The sequence below is a fragment of the Macrotis lagotis genome, chromosome 2, assembly GCF_037893015.1.
Source record: "Macrotis lagotis isolate mMagLag1 chromosome 2, bilby.v1.9.chrom.fasta, whole genome shotgun sequence".
Taxonomy (NCBI): Eukaryota; Metazoa; Chordata; class Mammalia; order Peramelemorphia; family Peramelidae; genus Macrotis; species Macrotis lagotis.
Window position 1 is genome coordinate 111,890,950 of NC_133659.1, and position 21,571 is coordinate 111,912,520.

General features: G+C 34.0%; 1 protein-coding gene and 1 long non-coding RNA gene across 5 annotated transcripts in view; one reads left to right on the forward strand and one right to left on the reverse strand.

The window, feature by feature from the left end:
• Positions 1 to 21,571, forward strand: part of HHAT (hedgehog acyltransferase) — a 505,442-nt gene that overhangs the window by 143,161 nt on the left and 340,710 nt on the right. For both annotated transcript variants that reach the window (XM_074222592.1, XM_074222594.1), the window contains one exon: positions 21,224 to 21,374. In XM_074222592.1, the coding sequence (XP_074078693.1) occupies positions 21,224 to 21,374 (151 nt within the window). The remainder of the gene's footprint in view (positions 1 to 21,223; positions 21,375 to 21,571) is intronic.
• Positions 1 to 21,571, reverse strand: part of LOC141513095 (uncharacterized) — a 65,553-nt gene that overhangs the window by 23,107 nt on the left and 20,875 nt on the right. For 2 of the 3 annotated variants that reach the window (XR_012475702.1, XR_012475701.1), the window contains exons 1-3: positions 12,623 to 12,670; positions 5,036 to 5,246; positions 3,880 to 4,006 (exon numbers count right to left, since the gene is read on the reverse strand). This is a non-coding gene — a long non-coding RNA (uncharacterized LOC141513095). Of the gene's footprint in view, positions 1 to 3,879; positions 4,007 to 5,035; positions 5,247 to 12,622; positions 12,671 to 21,571 lie in introns of those variants that run through there. The other variant, XR_012475703.1, reaches the window with a different exon arrangement.

The following is a 21,571-nucleotide window of genomic DNA, read 5'->3' on the forward strand; positions in this document are numbered from 1 at the left end:
TACTTGACCCTTAAGAAGTTGTTGGGGATCAAGAGTCTGATTCCAATGGGCAGCTAGGTGGCACAATGTTTAAGAGCACTGGCTCTGGAGTCAGGGGGGGGACCTGAGTTCAAATTCTGCCTTAGATACTTAATAATTACCTAGCAATGTGAGCTCAGGCAAGTCACTTAACCCCATTGCTTTGCAACCCCCCCCCCAAAAAAAAGTCTGATTCCAACTTATGTTTCTGTACTCATAATGATTTCTGATATCTAATTTCTGACTTTTATCTAATTCCTACTATCAAAAGCACCCATCTCTTTTTTTTTACTCCTGTTTGCTATTAGGGGACACCCTGTTTTCCTGAGTTGTTTTCCAGGAAACAAGCTGTGCCTCAGACTTAATGTAACCACAATCCTTTGTGCTCACCCTCTAGAAGAACTCAGCCATGGCAAAATCCCAGAATTGTTTCATGCCAGCACCAAGTTTCCTCTGAGCTTGAATCAGTACCTGTAGTGCTCACATTCCAGTCATGAAATCTTGCTATGAATCAAATTTGTCTCATTTTTGCTGTCACCTCTTATTTGCATGATGCCTCATAAGTATTGAGATTTGCCCATACTAATATTGATCTCCTACTAGAGGAGACTCGGGCACATGTTTCTAGTTTTTTCTCCTCTAATGAAATAGAAAAAAGATTGTATGCATATAATATTTGTTATCTCTTTGGTTTTATTCATATTTTATTTTATTTTTTAGAATTAACTGTAGTTGTGATAAACCCATGAGTTCTTTGATATTTTTAAAATTAATGCTTGCAAAACCTTTGTGATTCTTTGGTCATTTTTAGGGGGAGGCATCCTATTTCTCTTTGTAAAGTGTATGTGTGTGGGGGGGTGCAGAAACCCATATATGGGATGAATCATGTTCTTTTCTCCATAGAGTTAACTCTGTTGCTTAGCAGTATGATGTGCGGTTTTAGCTTCTGTGTAAAGGTTGACATTTGTAATACTGAATTTTGAGACTTTTAAATTCAGTGATAACATGGGGTTTAATGTGAACTATGGAAAAGTTTTTCATCTTTTTTTCCTTGGTCCATTCCTTGCTTCTTCTCTATGACTTGATTTCACTTTGGGCCTTTAGAATCCAACTTATGTCTCAAGAATTGGAAGGGACTCCTTCCAACTCAAGAGTCGTAGAGTATACAGTCCATTCTGGACAATAAAACTAATACTTCACTACTTTCCACAATATACAGAACAAGTGATTCCCTCCTATCATGCTGTTTGTGGCAATCAGAGTGAAACGTATGTAAGGACCCCCAGTTAGCATCCCAGGTTCTTAGGTACTCTTTGGTTAATTAACCCTCTTCACATGGCTCACAAGCCATTCTCCATGTGTTTTACTTTTACTAATCTTTCAGTTTACACAAAGGCATTTTGTGAAATAGCTTAGTAAGAATAGAATATGCTGAAAAGTTATCTTGAATTCACTTTCCCACAAATATATACTTACAGTGAATATATATATATATGTATATCTACAGCAGCTTTATGGAAGCTGCACAAACAAGGAAAGGATATATGTAGAACACTGATATGGCAGACCAAATAATGACCTTAGTCTTCTTGTGATGCCATCACATTATTCTGCTGGGTCTGTTCCTCTACAGGAGATGCCCTCTGATGATCTCCCCTGGCCATTGTAGCTTAGTAACCAATTGTCAATGTGTGTGAATGTGTATACTGTACAAGTCTTCTTTCCAAAGAGTGTATGCTTGTGGATTTGTGGTAGAACAAGCTTAAGATTTGTGGAGGAATATTCTCTTGTTTATTGTTATTATAATTGCCTTTTATATACCTTTGTAGTGAACCACATGTCCTTTGCCTTACTAGGATAAATAAACATGCAGGTTGGAGTTAACGAGGTGAATGAGCTACAAATGGTTTAGAGAAGATTCTGACCTACAAAGAACCTAGAATCTGGTTTACCCAGTTAGACTCTGATGAGTGAGAAAGTTCCCATGTGTTACACATGGTCATATCTTATGTGATAGGCAGCTATAATGAGGTGGCTGAATTTATATTGCTTTGACTAAAATCATCAGTGATCTGCAGATGGGTAGCATGTTCTTTTGTTGGTACTTTTCACAGATCTCAAGCTAGAAAGAACCTCAAAGGCCAAATAATCCAGTTTCCTGGTTTAATAGATAATAATAATGATGATGATGATGATAGCTAACATTTGTGTAGTACTTGGTTTGCAAAATAATTTTATCTGTTATCTCATTGGTTCTTCACAACAGGAGAGTAAAGTAATAAGTAATATTGATGAATTGCCTACTATGGACAGATACTGTGCTAAGTGTTTTACAATATTATCTCATTTGATCCTTACAGCAACTCTAGGAGGTAGGTGATGTCACCCCATTTTACAAATGAGGAAACTGAAGCAGAGGGAAGTTAAATGACTTACCCAAAGTCATGTGGCTAGTAAGTGTCTGAGGTAGGATTTAAACTCAGGTCTTGCTGAATCCAGGTATAGCTCTGTCTAACCACTGTACTCCACCTAGCTGTCAGGTTATACAAACCCAGACCTAAAGAGGTTAAATTATTTGCCTAATGTAAGCATTGCAGGTGGAATTGTAATGTAGGTACTCTCTCTCTAGAACCAGTATTCCTCTTACTAATGCTCCTGTGTGTATTAAGACCAATTCTATATAAACATGTTTTTTGAACTCTAGTGATAAATTATAATTGTATGAGTTTTGGTGTTTTTTGTAGTGGTATCCTGAGACTTCAGTTACAGAGAATTAAATAAACTTAGTGTGAGGTTAAGAAAACAAATGCAATCAATAACCTTGTTTTTTCTTCTTGGACATTATCTGCTTCCTGGATTTGAACTTGTCTTATCTGCCCAAGTAAGACAGTCTTGTAGCAATTGCAGTGCTACTTTTTAAAATGAAATTATAGCCAGGGATTTTAGGGACAAGGTCTGTGTCTCTTTTAAATAACATGGATCAGAATTTCATAAGAAGTAATGCTTCAGTAATTTTAGGCAATGACTTTTGCATGGTCAAGGTATCAAAGAAAATTATTTGCTAGAAAGGAATAAAAATACTTGTTTCTAATACCTCTGCAGGGTCTGGTATTCACAAATGAAATCTTCCCATAAACGTTGATTGTAAAATAGGTTTCTTTGGTACTGCTGATGCATTGTGCATTCCTTTTCCCAGGTTCCAAGTGAGTACTTGGAACCCCATGAGATTCTGCAGAAGAATTGGAATTATAAAATCTTGTGGCTTCTTCCTGGGTTAACTACCTTATTTTGCAGAAGCCCAAGGAGTAACCCAAGGTCATATGGTGTTAGTGGCAGAGCACCCAGGCCTCCTGATTGACAGCCCAGTATGCCTTCTGTGACACCACTCTGCTTCTCATTTGGCTAATTATGGCTCCCACAGTGTCCTGTGGCTGCTACTGAGAGTTACAAAATCATCAGTCTCATTTGTCTTTGGTGTACGGTCCCTATTGGCATCTTCCCTTCTGTGAAGTGCATAGAAATGAACATAACCGATACTTGAGTTAGAGGACCTCTACTCACCCAGCATCAGGAAACAGGACCCGCCAGGAGATAGCTGGGAACTGGAGCTTTTGTGGCATTTGGATAGCACATAAGAAACAAGCCTCAGGGGCCAGGAGCTCTCAGAGGAGAGGCGCTGAAGCCAGATTTCTTTAAGAGCAACATTGTGTTTTTTCCCCCAAATCTTTGGAGTTTGTTGTTGAATTGCCTAAGAATCAGTAAATGAGGCCTCCTGGGTAGCTAAATTGGAAACCTACTCGATGTGGAGTGCTCAGTGGGCAGCTCAGTGATTGTTTTTGCATGATAAGAGCAATCCCATACCTTACTGCAAAAATGAGTCCCTGCTGTCTTCCTCCAGCTCTTCTTTGCTGCTCCTCCATCCCCATTCTCCCCTCAAGTCAGCCTTCTTCATTGGTTTTGTTCCTTCCTCTTTGGCTTTGGCTGTGCTCTTCAAAAATGATGAAATAAACCTTTGAATCTTTGTCAGCTAAAGGGGGTGACTTTTTCAGTTAGTTAACAAACATTTATTGAGCCCTTTCTAGTTTGGCCTGTATTGATCTGGGTATTAAGGTTACAAAATAAAAAACAAAAACCTCCCCAAAACCAAGAACTCGGGGGGTGGGGGATCAGAAAGGATCTTGTGTAAGGACCCTTCCCCAATTTCTGATCATCTGACTTCTCCCAAATTATTTAGTATGCATTTCATATTCACTGATCTATATTCATGTTATAGTGGTAACTTCCCCAACCCCATACCTCTTCTTCCTACCCAGTTCTTTAGTTGGTTTTTTGTCTTTGTTACCCTAACTCCTATTTCAATGCCTAGAATACAAGAAGAGCTTAATAAATGTTTACTGAATTGAAATATTCCTTTAAATCAGAACTTTCTAATCTTTATATGTTGTGGACATTTTTGGCAAGCTGGTGAAACTTATCAGCTCCTCCTTAGAATATATTTTTAATATTCCAAAAGAAACTAATTGTATTGAAATTATAGAAAAATGTTTTTAAAAAAAACATGTTTATGAATCCCAAATTAAGAACCCCCGTTCTGAGTCCTACCTGTTTTCTTCTGTAGTGACTGGAAAAACCAGCCTCACCCTAACTCCTTTCTCATCTGCCCAATCACCTTAATCACTTTCATAGAAATTCAACTCAAATCTCCTTCTGGAATCTCACATTGCTTAGTGTGGAGTACAGCAGCAATCACCCATCCTTGAATCAAGAAGTTCAGCACACCCTTTCACCCTCCACCAGTTAGATTAAAAAAAAATCTTTTCTAAATCTTTGAAAGAATATTGTATTCAACTTACATATTGGATTTTTTTTCTTAGATTATAAATACCTAGAGGGCAAGAAACATATTCTTTTGTTTGTGGTTGCTCATACTTTGTGTTTGCTATAGTATTTAGCAAAGGAAACTACATTTACTAATGCAGATCAATAACTTCTATAGCTACTGGTCTTAGAGAGTTACCTGGGTTCTGAGGAGTTTAAGTAGCTTGCCCAAAGTCATACAAGTAGCAGAGGTTGTCTGGAAGGCTCTCTAAGCAATATGTTTGGTTTCCTCTTCAATGACTATTTTATAGAAATTTGGCCTCTCTAAAAGTGGCCAGAGTTCATTGTCTGTAATGTGCTTCAGATAACATTCCACTCTGCCAGTATTTAAGCAAATAAACCAATACAGCCTGTTGATAATAAAAAGGGAAGGTAACTTTTAATGAGAATTTAAAATATGATATAAATATATAATTATGAATTAATAGACAATTGTTTTAATATAATCATGAATATAAAATATGTACTTATAAATTATGTACTCATAATATCATGGATATAAAATATGTAAATTATCATTACACCATATGTGTACATGTGCACCACATGTCTACACAATACAAACAACACAATGCCTGTTGCAGCATGCACAAGTCCACAACATACACATGTGTGAATAATATGACACATGTATGATATACAGACACACGTGTGTATTATGTGGACTTGGGTGCAACATGTGTGTGCATGCATGTGCTTGTGTTTATAGGTACATATGGTACGCACATCAATAGACATGTGTTTATCATATGTGCTATATCCATATGATGATACCAAGTAGCATATGTGTGTACTTATATGTGTATGAATATATATATGTGTACATATATGCTCATATAGCGTGCACGCACACACACACACACACACACACACACTCACTCTTAAAATGGCCAGCATGCAATCTTTATAGCAAAGCTTTGCAGATAATCAGCTCATCAGATCCTTTCTCTGGGCTCGAATAAGATTATATTTCTAAATCTACAGTGAGAAAAACTGTCATAAATGTCAGCTCAGAAAAATCTGAACTTAACATTCTAAAGGAAAGATTTTTACTACTTGAGACTTGCCTAGACAATCTCTTTTTGCATCTGATTTTTACCTGTGTTGGGTTTTTCAGATGATAAGTAACTATTTTACTTCCTGCAAAATGTTTTTGTGTTTTGAGGTATTTGAGCATCTAGGTTTTGGGTTTTTTTTCGGGGGAGGAATCTATAATTATAAAAAATAGTAGGGAAGAGGTCATATATTTTATGTTATGAACTTCAGAACTTTGGGATGTAAAGGGTTGGTATATCCTAGAGGGGTATTTCTTCAGTGACATAGGAAACAGATGATTTCATAGTACTCCAGAAGCAAACTTGTAGAATCTTTGCTGTTTAAAGTTCTTCTGGCTGGTTTTGAAACCTTATTTGCAAACTTTCTCTCTTATATACTCTTCTCCTTTAGACTTTTAGGGATTTTCACTATTCTCAGTTGTCAGTTTATATGCTCAGCATTCTATCTTATTTATTCTCACCATTCTTAATTTCTTTGGAAAATTAAAAGCAGAAAAAAAATTCTCAATCACAAAAAAGATAAGTCAGTGATATCTGGTTAAAAAAACAACCAAACCCAGAGATTTGTGCCATCATTTCTTGGTAGAAATACACCAAAGGGTCAGCAGGTGGCAGTAAATACTCAAGAGACATTTGAAAAATTCAAAGGAGACATTATTTGACTAGTCTCCTTTAGTCCTTTCCTGAGCCTACCCAGGAATACTAGGAGGTTCTTTTAGTGACCAGAAATGGATTGTCTAAGGCAGTCTTACCCAGTCCTGATTTTGTGACATTCTTGTGTGTTTCTAGCTCACTCAGGAAGCTATTAAAAGCATCTCCCCGAATTCTCAAGGCAAAATTAGTTTTCTTGCATTTTAAAATTAAACATATAACATATAAGATTTTTAAAGAGGAGTGGAACTTTCCTTTGAAATATGAATTTAAAAAAGCTGTTGCTTATAAGATATGGCAATTTCAAAAGTATTGGTGAACCATGGATTGAAAATCAGTGGAATTTCTGTCAGAGTTATGAATCTAGTTTAAAACTTCAAATTTATTGTATTTTTGAACTAGTTCTAGATTCTGAATGAGGAAACAACATTTACTAATGCAGACCAATAACTTTTATAGTTATTGGTCTTAGAGAGTTATCTGGGCTCTGAGGAGTTTAAATAACTTGTCCAAAGTCATACAGGTGGCAGAGGTAGTGTGGAAGGCTGTCTAAGCAATATGCATTGCTTCCTCTTGAATGATTTATTTCATATAAATTTGGCCTCTCTGAAGATGGCCAGAGTTCATTGTATATAATGTGCTTCAGTAATAGAATAACATTCTACTCTTCCAGACAGGTGAATATTCATCTGAATGTAGGGAGATACAGGAGTCTCAGCACCATATTTCAGAAACCAACAGAATGCTTTAATGCAAAATTCTCCTTTCTAGCTAATTTAACTCCATCCCTGGTCAGTGTAAGCCCATTTCTTATTGTTCTGACCTGAGAAGAGAACAGTAACTCACTTGTCATCATCCTAGTCCAGCCCAGCACCACTGGGAATAGTGATAAACATCATGGTCTCATCCTTAAATTGGAAGTAATCTTGAGAAAGAATCTGCTCCAGGTCCCTGCCTTGACACCTGTTAATGTTGAAAGCTTTCAAAATTGATGTTCTTCTTCTCTGTGTGAAAATCTCTGAGAAAAGGGAGTGATGTGGATGATGGTAGGTGACTCAAAATGACTTTCTCCAGGAAATAAGTCATATGCTATTATGCTAGTGGACAAGAAGGTCTTTTCAGTGGTCAAGGAGAATTTTTGCAGTTTGCACTTGAATCTTATTCAACACTCTGTGACTATAGATAATTATTTATCCACTAAATTATTTTTTAAAAAGCTTCAAGTACTCAGAGAATGTATTAAGTTGCTACTCTCTTCCTAAACCAAACCCAAACCCTAAAGGCTTTTAGTATGCTTAGGAGGGACGATAGACCAATATTGAAGGCAGACCAATATTGTGTATGGATTCTTGATTCATTTTCCACTTTAAAACTCTTAAAATTCTGTTAAGCACAGATGTGTTGGACAATGAATCAAGGAACCTGACTTCTAGTCCTTGCTCTGCCACTAACTAATTGTGACTTGAAGCAACTTCCTTCATCAGAGTTTCATTTTCCCTGCCTATTAAAATGGTTGGACTGGGCAAAACCTTCTAGGGCCATTTTAGCTTTATCATACCATGCTATTATGGTGTGATGTTTTATTTCTGTTTTTGTTATTTATTATTATTGTTGTTCCATCATTCAGTTGTATCCAACTCTTCGTGACTCTTGGACTATAAGATGCCATGCCCTCCTATCCTCCACTATATCCCAAACACCATCCAAGCTCATATTTGTTGTTCTGTGTGTTCTGCAGTTTTCCATGACTAAATCTCTTCCTTACTGTTCACTTCTTTTGCCTTCAGTCTTTCCTAATATAGGTGTTTTTTTGCAATAAGTCCTTTCTTCTCATTAAGTGGCCAAAGTATTTAAGATTCAGCTTCAGTATTTGTACTTCCAATGAATCAGTTTCTTTCAGAATTGACTGATTTGATCTCTTTTCTGGCCAAGGGATTCTCAAAAGAGTCTTTTCCAAGGGGCAGCTAGGTGGTGTAGTGGATAGAGCACCGGCCCTGGAGTCAGGAGTACCTGAGTTCAAATCCAGCCTCAGACACTTAATAATTACCTAGCTGTGTGGCCTTAGGCAAGGCACTTCACCCCATTTGCTCTGCAAAAACCTAAAAAAAAGAGTTTTCTCCAGCACCACAATTTGAAAACATTATGATGTGATTTTTGACAAAGTCAAGATCATTATATATTTCTGATATCCTACTTTTTACTATTTCAGAAAACTCAAGTCTGTAATTTATTTCAGCTCAACAGGCATCTTATGAAGACTTCATATTATGCCAATCATTGTACATATTTAGAAGAACCAAAATAAAATGGTCCATAACGTCAAGGAACTTAATTTTATCAAGGGATAAAGTTTTTCACTTTCTGGATAAAACATTACTTTTCTCCAAATGAGATACTATGGAAAGTTAAAGTAAATGCAGAGTTTGCCATTTTATTATCCTGAAGAATTCTTTAAAGATCATCGTTGCATTTTTAATCCATTCATTTTTCCAGTTTTTAAACATTTTCATTTAAAATTTTGAGTTTCAAATTCTACCCCTTCTTCCTCCTTCCCTGAGATGGTAAGGGATCAGATTTGGTTATATATGTGTAATTATGGAAAGTATTTCTATTTAAGTCATTTTATACAAGAAGAATCAAATGAAAGTTAAAAACAACATCCTTCAGGCTGAATCATTCAATATCAGTTCTTTATGTGGAAGTAGATAGTATGTTTCATCATTAATCCTTTGGGATTATTTTGGATTATTATAATGCTAAGAATAATTAAGTCTTTCACAAGTTCTTCATTGAGCTACATTGCCATTACTGTGTATAATATCCTTCTGGTTCTGTTCACATCACTATGCATTATTCCATATAAATCTTTCCTGGATTTTCTTAAATTATCCTGCTTATCATTTTTATAGCAAAATAATATTTCCATTATATTCATATACCATAACTTTTTAGCTATTCCCTCAGTTGGCAGGCCTTTGATTTCCAATTCTTAGCCACCACAGAAAGAACTGCTACAAATATTTTTGTACAAATATGTACTTTCCCCTTTTTTTGAATGTCTTTAGGATATGGCCTAAGCAATGCTATTACTGAATCAAGGGTTTAAACAATTTTGTATCCTTTGGACATAGTTCCAATTTGCTTTCTAGAATGTTTGGATCAATTCACAGTGCTACCAACAGTGTATTAATATCTGTTTTCCTCCTTTCCCTCCAGCATTCAACATTTTTCTTTTTTTGTCATATTAGCCATTCTGAAAGATATAAGGTAGTACCTCAGTTGTTTTAATTAGCTCAATTTAATTTGATCAATAGTGATTGAAAGTACTTTTTTATCTGACTATAGATAACTTTGATTTCTTTGTCTTTTTAATATCCTGAGGGGATATGAATTGTATTTTTAGAAATCCAACACAGGTCTTTATATATATATATTTGGGAAATGAGGCCTTTATCTGAGATACTTGTTACAAATTCCCCCCTTCCCTGCCCCCCCCCCCCCCCCCCCCCCCCCCGTTATCTGCTTTCCTTTAATTTGGGTTATTGGTTTTGTTTGCAAAAACTTTTAAATTTTATGTAATCAAAATGATCCATTTTCCATTTTGTAATGCTTTCTATATCTTCTTTGGTTCTAAATTTACAAATAAATTATTCCTTGCTCTCTTAATTTGCTTATATCACCCATTATGTATAAATCATATATCTATTTTGACCTTATGGTGATATGTGATGTGAGATGTTGATCTGTACTTAGTCTTTTTTGTTTGTTTGTTTTTGCAAGGCAATAGGATTAAAGTGACTGAGACTGGCTTTGAACCAAGGTCTTCCCGACTCCAGGACCAGTGCTCTGTCCACTGTGATACCTAGTTGCCCTTAATTTGTACTTAGTTTCTTAATATAGTTTTCTAATTTTCCCAGCACTTTTTGTAAAATTGTTTAATATTTTGCTAGAATTTGCTTGTTCATCCCTCTGATCCTGGGGATTATTTCTTAGGAAATTCATTGATAGTTTGTTCAATTTCTTTTTCTAAGATTGTGTTATTTAACAATTCTATTTCCTCTTCTGTTGATTTATATTTTTGTAAACATTCCATTTAATTTAGATTTTCCAATTTATTGACATATAATTGGACAAAATAGCTCCTAACAATTGTCTCAATTTTCTCTTCATTGGTGATGAACTCACCCTTTCATGTTTGATACTAGTGATTTGATTTTCTTCTTTCCTTTTTCTTTAAATGAAATTAATCAATGGTTTATCTATTTTATTGTTTTTTTCCCCTAAAATCAGCTTCCAGTTTTATTTATTAGTTAAATGGCTTTCTTATTTTCAATTTAATTTATCTTTCCTTTGATTTTCAGGAATTCCAATTTGATGTTTAATTGGTATTTTTAAATTTGGTCTTTTTTCTAGTTTTTTTTAGTCGCATACCCAGTTCATCAATCTTCTTTTTCTTGATTTTATTGACATAAGCAATTAGAGAGGTAAAATTTCTCCTAAATATTGCTTTTTCTACATCCCATAAATTTTGGTATTGTTATCTCATTGTTGAAATGATTATTTCCATGATTTGTTCTTTTACTTACTTATTTTTAAGATTAGTTTATTTAATTACCAATTAACTTTAATTTTTCTTTCCATTGTCTATTACTTGATGTGATTCTTACTGCATTATAATCTAAAAAGGATGAGTTTACTATTTCTGCTTTTCTACATTTTGTTTTGAAGATTTTATGTTCTAATACATGGTCAGTTTTTATGTAAATTATATTAACTCCTGAGAAAAAGGTATTATTCTTTTCTGTTCCCATTCAATTTTCTCCAGAGATCTATCATATTTAACTTTTTTTAGAATTTATTCACCTCTTTACCTTCTTTATTGTTTACCTTTGGTTAGATTTATCCAGTTGTGAGAGAGGAACATTGAGGTGTCCTACTATTATAGTTTTATTATCTATTTTCTCTAGTAACTCATTCAACTTCTTCAAAAATTTAGATGCTGCACCATTTGTTGTCTATATTTTTAGTATTGAAATGACTTCATTGTCCATGGTACCTTTAAGCAGGATCTAGTTTCCTTCTTTATCTGTTTTGATTAACTCCATATTTTGCTTTTTTTTGTTTATTACTACCCCTGGGGTTTTTTATTTGCTTTATTTGAAGCATAATAGATTCTATTCTAGTCCCTTACCTTTACTCTGTGTGTATTTCTCAGCTTCAGATGTGTTTCTTATAAACCATATATTGTAGGATTCTGGTATTTAATCTATTCTGTTATCCACTTTAGTTTTATGAGTGATTTTATCCTATTCACATTTATAGTTATGATAACTAATTTTGTATGGTTGTGATGTTATGATAATTTATAGTATAGTTATATTTATAGTTATAACAGTGAAACTCCATGCTATTTTTTTTATTGCATTTTACAATTTTCCCTTACTCTCGCTTCCCTCCCCCCCACCTCCCACAGAAGGCAGTCTGATAGTCTTTATATTGTTTCTAAGCTATACATTGATCAAAATTGAATGTGTTGAGAGAAAAATCATATCCTAAAGGGAAAAATAAAATATAAGAGATAGCAAAATTATATAAGATAACTTTTTTAAAAATTCAAAGTAATAGTCTTTGGTCTTGGTTTAAACTGCACAATTCTTTCTTTGGATACAGATGGTGTTCTCCATTGCAGATATCCTAAAATTGTCCCTGATTGTTGCACTGTCCATGCTATTTTTTGCTTGTTAATCTCCCTTCTTACCCTTTCCCTCCTCATAAATGTTTTACTTCTGATTACCACCTTCCCCAATCTACCTTCTCCTTTTTTGAGTCCTTTCTTCCTCTACTATTATCCCCATCCTGTTTAACTTCTTAATAAAATAAGATAGATTTCTATAACCAACGGTTTATGTTGTTCCTTCTTTGAGCCAATTTTGATGAGAGTATGTTTTAAGCTTTGCCACCAATTTCCCATTCATTATAATTCATGCCTCTTTTATGTGGGATAATTTACTTTCTGGTACCTGGCCCTGAAGGAGGGATTTTGTTGTTGGTCCACCCCAGCAGTGAGGTTCTACTGCTGGGTAGCTATGGAAACAGGGCATCACTACTGGTCCATTCTAGGGGTGGGATCTTGCCATTGGTCAGTTGTGATGTAAAATTTTGGTACTGGTCAGTAATGGGGTCAAAACCTTACTGGTGGATTGTGCAGGAGGTGGGGTGATTGGTATTGGGTCTTACTGTTTTATACAGACTACTCACTGTCCTGGGAACTACTAGCTTGTAGGAGGGCAAGACTTCACTGGTAGATTGGCTAGACGTGAAACCTTCCTTAGGTCCCTTGTGAGGTTGGCTGTTGCTGTTGCTCTTGAACCTTACTCCCCTCCACCCTAGTGAAACCATTCTTTTTGGTAGACTGGTAAACATCTTCTCTTCTCTAGATCAATTTCGAGGCAGTTTAATAGTTGTTTGGAGGGGAATTTGGGTGGGCTTCAGTGGGTTTCTTCTTTAATCCGCCATCTTGGCACTGGAAATCTCTTGCATTTTTAATTACTTTCATAAACCTTGAGTCCCAAAACAATATTGGTGTGGGAGCAGTTTATGATAAACCTACAGAATAAACAAGTAGATAAAATATGCAAACACTTTCTAATCACTTTGACGGTTTCAGAATGAATGCTGGTAAATTTGTGAATTAGATGTGGATTTGCAGTAGGAGGAATTATTGAATATCCTTGTACTTCAGGCTGGTTCATTTATTTATTTTATTTTTTTACTCTTAAATAAAAATGCCTTCCAGTGCATTTCACTGAATTCTTTATTTTAGCAGCATTCTTTGCATTTCCTAGCTTAGGGCTTGATTTTCATATAAGAACTGGGCACTAAAATCAGGGGACTCAGTAACTACTAATCTTTCCTGAAGCTAACAAAGCAGTATTTCTTAATGAGTCAAGTTGTCATTGTACAAAATCTCTATGCTCTTTTGCTGGTAAAAATGAAAGATTAAATTATGTGGTACTGTATTTTTCTTTGAATTCCCTGCATGTTCCCTTTTGGATAACATGGTGATAAAATGTCACAACTGATTTTTAACATTTTGTTGGAAGGTTCATTGTATTATTATTATTATAAACAGATTTTTATGGGAAGGCATTTTAAGTCAGAAGGGTCCATGTTTTTTTTTTTCCAAACAGGAAATATTTATTCATGCTCAGTCAATTTTTAATAATTCAGAAGCTCATTAGTGAGGTTGTGGATTTATCTTGAAATTTTGTTTCTTCCTCTTTTTTCTATAATTCTCTTCTTCCAAAATGTCTGTTTTATTCCATTCCCTTCCTTCCTATCCCATATCCCCTTGCTTATAAGTCTGCTGGGTAGAGACTGAATAAAGGAAATGAAGTTATATTGAGGTGGGGCTATTTTTTCCTCTTAAACTTCCAGGCTAGGCAGATCAGAGAACTTAGAAGTTGAAGGTGCTTTAGAGGGCATTTTAATCCATTCCCTTCCATTTTATAGATAAGGAAATTGAGATCCAGAGAAGTTTAAACAATATAAGTATTTAAGTAGTAGAGGCAGGGTTTGAACCCAGGCCCTTGGATTCCAAATCCATTGTTCTTGCCTGCTCTGCCTTTTTTGTGTCATATTGCCTTGGTTTGGTGGTTAGGAGAAGAGACTAAAACTGTTACCTGGGGATTATCTAGAGTTCTTAGATTTTTAATCTACAAATTTTTATATTTAGGATCAATAGTTCTTTCACTTAAAGGGCTCAACATAATCTGAACCCTGACCACTCCTGATGTTCTACATCTAGAAAAGAAAAGGTCCAGGTAGGTTGTAGCTGCCAAAGGGAAAAAAAGAAAGACTAAGTTTTCTCTACTGTTTTTGGCTCATTTTTAAAAATTTTGTTTCATTATTTCATGAAACTTAGGAAGGATTGGTTAGCTGTATTACTTAAGGGTAGAAGAACTTTGGGGAAAGAACTGAAAGAAAAGGAAAAGATCAGAATGATAGAAAATCCTATTGTTTTAATAAATATTTGAGATTGATTAAACTAAAGCATGTTGTGGAATTCAGGAAGACCTGAGTTCAGTCTGGCCTCAGACATTTACTAGCTGTGTGAACATGGACAAATCATTTAACCCTGTTTGCCTCAGCATCCTCATCTATAAAATGAATTTACCATTTTGGTAAACCACTCCAGTACGTTTGCTAAGAAAATTCCAAATGGGGTCCTGAAGAGCTGAACATGACCAAAACAACAGAAAAAAACAAGATGTGGAATAGTCATTTGGTGTAATAATAACTAACATTTACGTAGTGTTTTAACATTTTCAAAACCCTTGGTGGGGTTTTTTTTGGTTGTTATTTCCATTTGAGCCTCATAAACATCCCTATGAGATAAATACTATGGTATCATTATCCTTATTTTACAAAGAATAGGGCTGAGGTTGGGAAAAGCTTTGGTGTCTTGCCCAGGATCACACGAATAGCAAGTATCAGAGCCAGATTTGACCTAAGAGCTTCCTAAATACCAGTACAGTGCGACTAAATACCAGTACAGTGTGACTTTCTAATCTTCTTGCATTTCACTCTCTTCTATGTTTTCTGTGATCCAGTGACACTGTCCACTATGCTGTTCTATAATTCTCCATTTTCTGCCTTGGTATTTTCACTGGTTTTGTCCCTTTGCTGGAATGTTTTCCTCTTTTAGACTGAGCACCTTGAAAACATGGGTAGTTCTTTTCCTTTCATTGTCTACTCAGTGTTCAGCATACCAACACTGAGTAGACATTTAATAAATGCTTGTTGAGTTGATGCCTAGAGAAAAAGCCTTGAAATCAGGAAGACTTGCATTTGAATTCTTCCTTTAGACATTAACCCAACTGTGTGACCCTGAGCAAGTCACTTAATCCTCTGAATCTCAGTTTCATCATTTGTAAAATGGGGGTGTTAATACCTTCAGGACCTACCTTGTTCCCAATTGATATTTTATTTTATTTTTCCAATTACATATTGTGAAAGTTTTTCAACATTCATCTAAATGCCTATGAATATTTTTAAGTTACATAATTTCCTTCCAACCTCCCTTCCCACCCCACTCCCCTCAGCGGTGAACAGTCTGGTGAATATTGTGCATACACATTTCTCTTTAACATGTTCACAGATTATTCATTTTCTGTATGAATTATTAGGATTATTATATATATATATATATAACAAATATAATACATAATATAATATATAAATATATTATATTATATAATATATATATTATATTATTAGGATTGAGGGAAAAGAAAGAAAACCATTAGATAAGAAAGAAAAAAACCTTAAGAGAAAAATTTCTAAAGTGAACTTAGTGTTCATTCAGATTCTATAGGGTTTTTTGGTTTTGTTTTCTTATTTTTTTATTTTTTTATTTATTTTTTCTTCTGAATGTGGATAACATTGTCCATAGCAGGTCACCTAGTGTTGTCCTAGCTCTGTGGACTGCTGAGGGAAGCTGCCATCCATCAAGACTGATCATCTCACAATGTTATTGTTAATGTATACAATGTTCTCTTGGTTCTGCTTCCTTTGCTCAGCATCAGTTCCTGTAATTCATTCCATGCTTCTCTAGAGTTTGACCATTGATGGTTTCTTATAGAACAATAGTACTCCATATCATTCATAGATCATAACTTATTCAGCCATTCCCCAACTGATGGGCATCTCATTAATTTACAATTCTTCTGCAGTTACGACCTTACTGGACTACACTAAGTCTCAAATGAAAAAAGTACATAAAAAACTTCATAAATGTTGGCTATTGTTTTCTAAACCTTATCTACTTGCCTTTATCTAAAATTTCTTTGAATTCTGAGAGGTCATATTTTTTATTTAATTTTGCTATTTTTTGTTTTTACATTATTTTTATTACTGAATATATTATTTTTTCTTCCCCTAACCAGAGGCATCTTTTATATTGTGATCCAGGATACCGTTAGAACTGAGGAAGCAGTTCTCTCTAGAGACACACACAGACACACATACACATACATTCACTCAGACAAATGCAGAGTCTCACACACACAAACACGCACACAACATTATTATCAGCAAGGAAGTAGTGCTGATTTGAGCCACTTGAAGTTAACTTTATCTCAGGTGTATTAATCTGTAAGTCAGTCCTAGAGAACTCAGGAGCTCAGAACCTTTAATCAAGAAGAATATGTTTTTAGGACTTAGGTGGGGAATCTCCTAAGACCCCAAGAAGCCTCATTGCTGATCACTTTTAACTTTTTTGCAGGTGGTTTTCTATGCTTTTATTTTTACTGAACTGCTCTGAACAATCATAGATGCTGTATATATATTGAGCTAATGGAATATGTCTAAATTATACACCTATTTTGAGCTTCCTTGAACTTACTTCATACCTTGTTATATTATGTGAAATGTTGGTTTAGGCTTAGTTTTTGCCAGACTACTTTCCAGTGTTTTCCATGGTTTTTGTCCTCAAGTTTTGTTCTTGCCCCAGTAGTTGAAATCTTTGGGTTTTTCAAACTGTAAGTTACTAAGCTCATCTGCTTCTGTATATCTATTTCTATTCTGTATATATCTATTTCTATGTATATCTGTATATTCTATTTCACTGATCAACCTATTTCTTATTTAGTACCAAATGTTTCAGTGAATACAGGTTTGTAGCATAGTTTGATATCTGCTATTACTAGGTCTCTTTCCTTTTTTTGTTGCCTCCATTGATTCCCTTGATATTCTTGATCTTTTGTTCTTCCAGATGAATTTTGTTAAAATTTTTCTAATTCTATAAAGTAATTCTTTGGTGGTTTGTTCAGTATGACCCTTAATATGTAAACTAAATTAAGTAGTTTTGCCTTTTTCATTGTCAGAGCTACCCATAAACAATATTTTTTTTTCTGATTGTATCTTTATTTGTGTAGAGTATTTTGTAATTGTGTTTATATAGTTCTTGTGTATGCCTTGGCAGATATGCCTTCAAATAGAAAATATTTATATTGTAGTTATTCTAAATTCAGTTTTTCTTTTTATTTCTTCCTATTGGGTTTTGTTGGTAATATGTGGAAATTTTGATGATTTATATGATTTATTTTATATCCTGAAACATTGCTGAAGTTGTTGTTTTGACTGGTTTTTAGTTGACTCTCTAGGACTTTCTACATATCATCTACAATAAGATAGTTCCCCTATCCCTATGGTGTTTATTCCTTCAATATCATTTTCTTATCTTATTGCTATACCTAGCATTCTCAGTACAATATTGAATAATAATGGTGACAATGGAGATCCATGTTTCAACTATTAGTAAGTATCTATTATAGGTAGCATAATAGATAAAATGTTGGACTTGGATTAAGGAAGATTGAGTTCAAATCTGGTCTCAGACCTTTATTAGCTGTGTGATCCTGGGAAAGTCACTTAACCCTGTTTGCTTCAGTTTCCTCATCTGTCAAATGAGCTGGAGAAGGAAGTGACAAACTACTCCAGTATATCTGCTGAGAAAACCCAAAGTGGAGTCATGAAGAGTCAGACACGAATGAAAACATCTAAGCAAAAACAGCAACAACAGCATGGGATGTTAGCTTTATCCCTGATCTTCTTGAAAAGGCTTCTCACTTATTACCACTACAGATAATGATTGCTCTTGGTTTTAGATAGAGACTACTAATCATTTTAAGAAAACATACATTTGTTATTGTTTTCTAGTATTTTTAAATAGGAAAGACATGATATATTTTGTCAAAAGGTCTTTTTTCCTATTTGTTGAAATTATCATATATTTTGTTCTTATTGTTAATATGGACAATTATGCTTATAGTTTTCCTAATAATGAGCAATCCCTGCATCCTAATATAACTCTAGCTTGGTCATGATATATAAAATCTTCGTGCTATATTTCTGTAATCTCCTAGTTATTTTATTTAACATTTTTTGTATCAGTCACTCATTAGGAAAATTTATTTATAGTTCCCTTTCCCTGTTTTGCCTTTCCCTTATTTCGGTATCAAGACCGTATTTATATTATAGAAGATGGTAGATTATATGCATATGATATATAAACATTATATATGATATGGTAGAATATGTAGAATTTGGTAGGATTCTTGTGCTACTTTTTTTAAACAACTTCTGTAATATTTGATAAAATTTCATTTGCTTCCTGTTTTTTTCCTCTTAGAGAATAAATTTATGGACTTTTAAATTTCTCTTTCAAATATAGAGATTTTAAAATATTATATTTTATGTTCTTTTATATTCATATTTTTGTACATATTTAATAATTACCTTATAATTGTCAGTTTTCTTGACACTTTTTTTAGTTGTGGAAGAAGTGTGTTGGGAAAGTATTATAAAAATGTTGATTAACTTTGCCATCTTCACTTTCTCCAACTTATTCATTTCTTAAGTATCATTAACATCTAGCACAATTACTGCGACTCTGCAAGTGTTTAATAAAACTTCTTGATTTAGCTTTAATTCTTTAAGCTTTTCTTCATGTGAAGATAAGAAACAGACTTATTTCGATCTTTTATAGCAGAATTCTGGAACTACTTTATAAGGAGATTTTATTTTTTTGTTGCCGTGATATATAGGGAAAGAATTCTTGATTGAACAAGGGATAAAGTGGATCAACAGCAATAAAGTAGATAATTTTGGTTACAGAATTCAAAAATATTTTGTAAAATAAAGTGAGTAAAGCTAAAATTAGAAAGTAAACACTGGAAAAAAAATTTGAAACATTTTTCTGATAAAGGTACCTTAACCAAAATATATAAGGAACTGATCCAAATATTTAAAGATCACATTCATTTCTTTGGTCTTGAAATATGAACAGGTGCTTCCCAAGGAAAGAAAACCACAGGATCCACAACTATATGAAAATATATTACAAGTCACTAATGATAAGATGAATATTCAAATTAAAACTGAATTTTCAGTGCACACTGATAAGATTTCCTGAGATGACAGTTGTTGGAAGTCTTATGAAAGGATAAGCCCACTAATGCATCGGTGGTAGAGCTATGAATTGGTCTAGCCTTTCTGGAAAGCAATTTGGAATTACAACCCAAAATGTCACTATGCTATATATAATCTTTGGATCCAGCAATATGTCTACTGGATGCATATCCTAAAGAGATCAAATAAATAGAGAAAGGATATATCTACAAAAATATTCATAGTAGTATTTTTGCTGTAGGAAAAAGTCCTCAAAATTAGAGGTGTCCATTGAATGGTTGAACAAATTAAAATATATGAATGTAAAGGAATATTTTAGTGCTATAAGAATTGATGAAAGGGAATGAGAAGAGTAGCATGAAGTGATGTGGAGTGAAATGAATAGAACCAGAATGAAGTTTATATAATAACTGAAACATTATAAAAAAACTGTGAAAGACATAAAAACTCTGAAAAAAATTTAATGACCAATCCTGATTCCAGAGGACGCATACTAACAGAATATTGTAACAATAATATTCCCTTTTTGACATCCAAGAATAAGAGGTGCAAAATTTGATAACCATTTTCAGATGTGACCAATGCTTAATTTATCCTGCTTAATTATGTCTATTTGTAAAAAGGAGAATTTTTTAATTATGATAAAGTTTGAGAGGGAGAGAGGGAGCTAGTACTAATGATACCAAATGATTTCCCTTTTTGTCATCTTAACCAATCTGATGGATGTGAGGTAATACCTCATATTAGTTTTAGTTTGTATTTCTCTAATCAATAAGGATTTGGAGCATTTTTTTCATATGATTATATATAGCTTTAATTTCTTAACTGGAAACTGTCCATATCCTTTGACCATTTATCTTTTGGGGAATTACTTGTAACCTTATAAATTTGATGCAATTCTCTATATATTTTAGAAGATTTTATAAAAATCCCTAGCTGTCAAAATTATTTCCCACCTTTCTGTTTTCCTTCCAATTTTGGCAGTATTGGTTTTATTAGTACAAACCCTTTTTAATTTAATATAGTCAAAATCATTCATTCTGTACTCTATTTTTTGGTGATAAATTTGGCAATAAATATTAGTGATAAATTTTCTCCCCTTTCCATAGATCTGAAAGATAGTGTATCTCTTGGTCTGTTAATTGTTGATCACATATTTTAAAGAGAATACAAGCTACATGTAGTAGTAAAAATAAATAAGTGTGGGAGATAACTATAGCATTACACAGCCATTACAATTGGCCTTATGTATAAAGCCTTGCAATAAAAATTTAGGGTGCAATGATTTATATTTTAAAAATCTCTTTATTAGACAAAAGGATTCATTGGAATTATTTTAAAGAATGAACTTCCTTTGTGCATTTGAAATAGGAATGCTAAGGGACATATTATCTAAAATGTGGTGATAGTTTGTTCCCTGACACCATTAATAAAGATGATTTAAATATTTGATCCCTGCTAACTCAGATTATTCATAGAACAAAGAGTGATGATTCACTAAGAGATTTTTGAAAATGCTTTTTGTTTTGGCTTTTGTAATGGGCAGATTGGAAGTGAAGATGGGAATGGTGGTGTTATATTTCTGTTAGAATATTATTGCCAATAGAGGGGACCATCAGGTGTTTTTAATGACTTTCTTTGTCTTTTAGGGGGATTAGCATTAGCTCAAGTACTCTTTTTTTATGTGAAGTACTTGGTCCTTTTTGGTGTTCCTGCCTTGGCTATGCAGTTGGATGGACTTCAACCTCCTGCCCTTCCCCGATGTGTTAGCACAATGTACAGCTTCACTGGAATGTGGAGGTTAGTTATGTTTTCTTGAAGTGCCTTGTGATTGTATGATGGGAAAAACCCCAGGATGGCAGTTTGGAAAATTTAATTCTAGCTCTTTCTTCACCAGATAATTCCCTTTAAGAACTTGGGCCGTTTCCTTGCCCATTCTCTGCTTTACTTTATTCATCTGTCTAAAGTAAATGGATAATTTTCCTTGGTACATATCC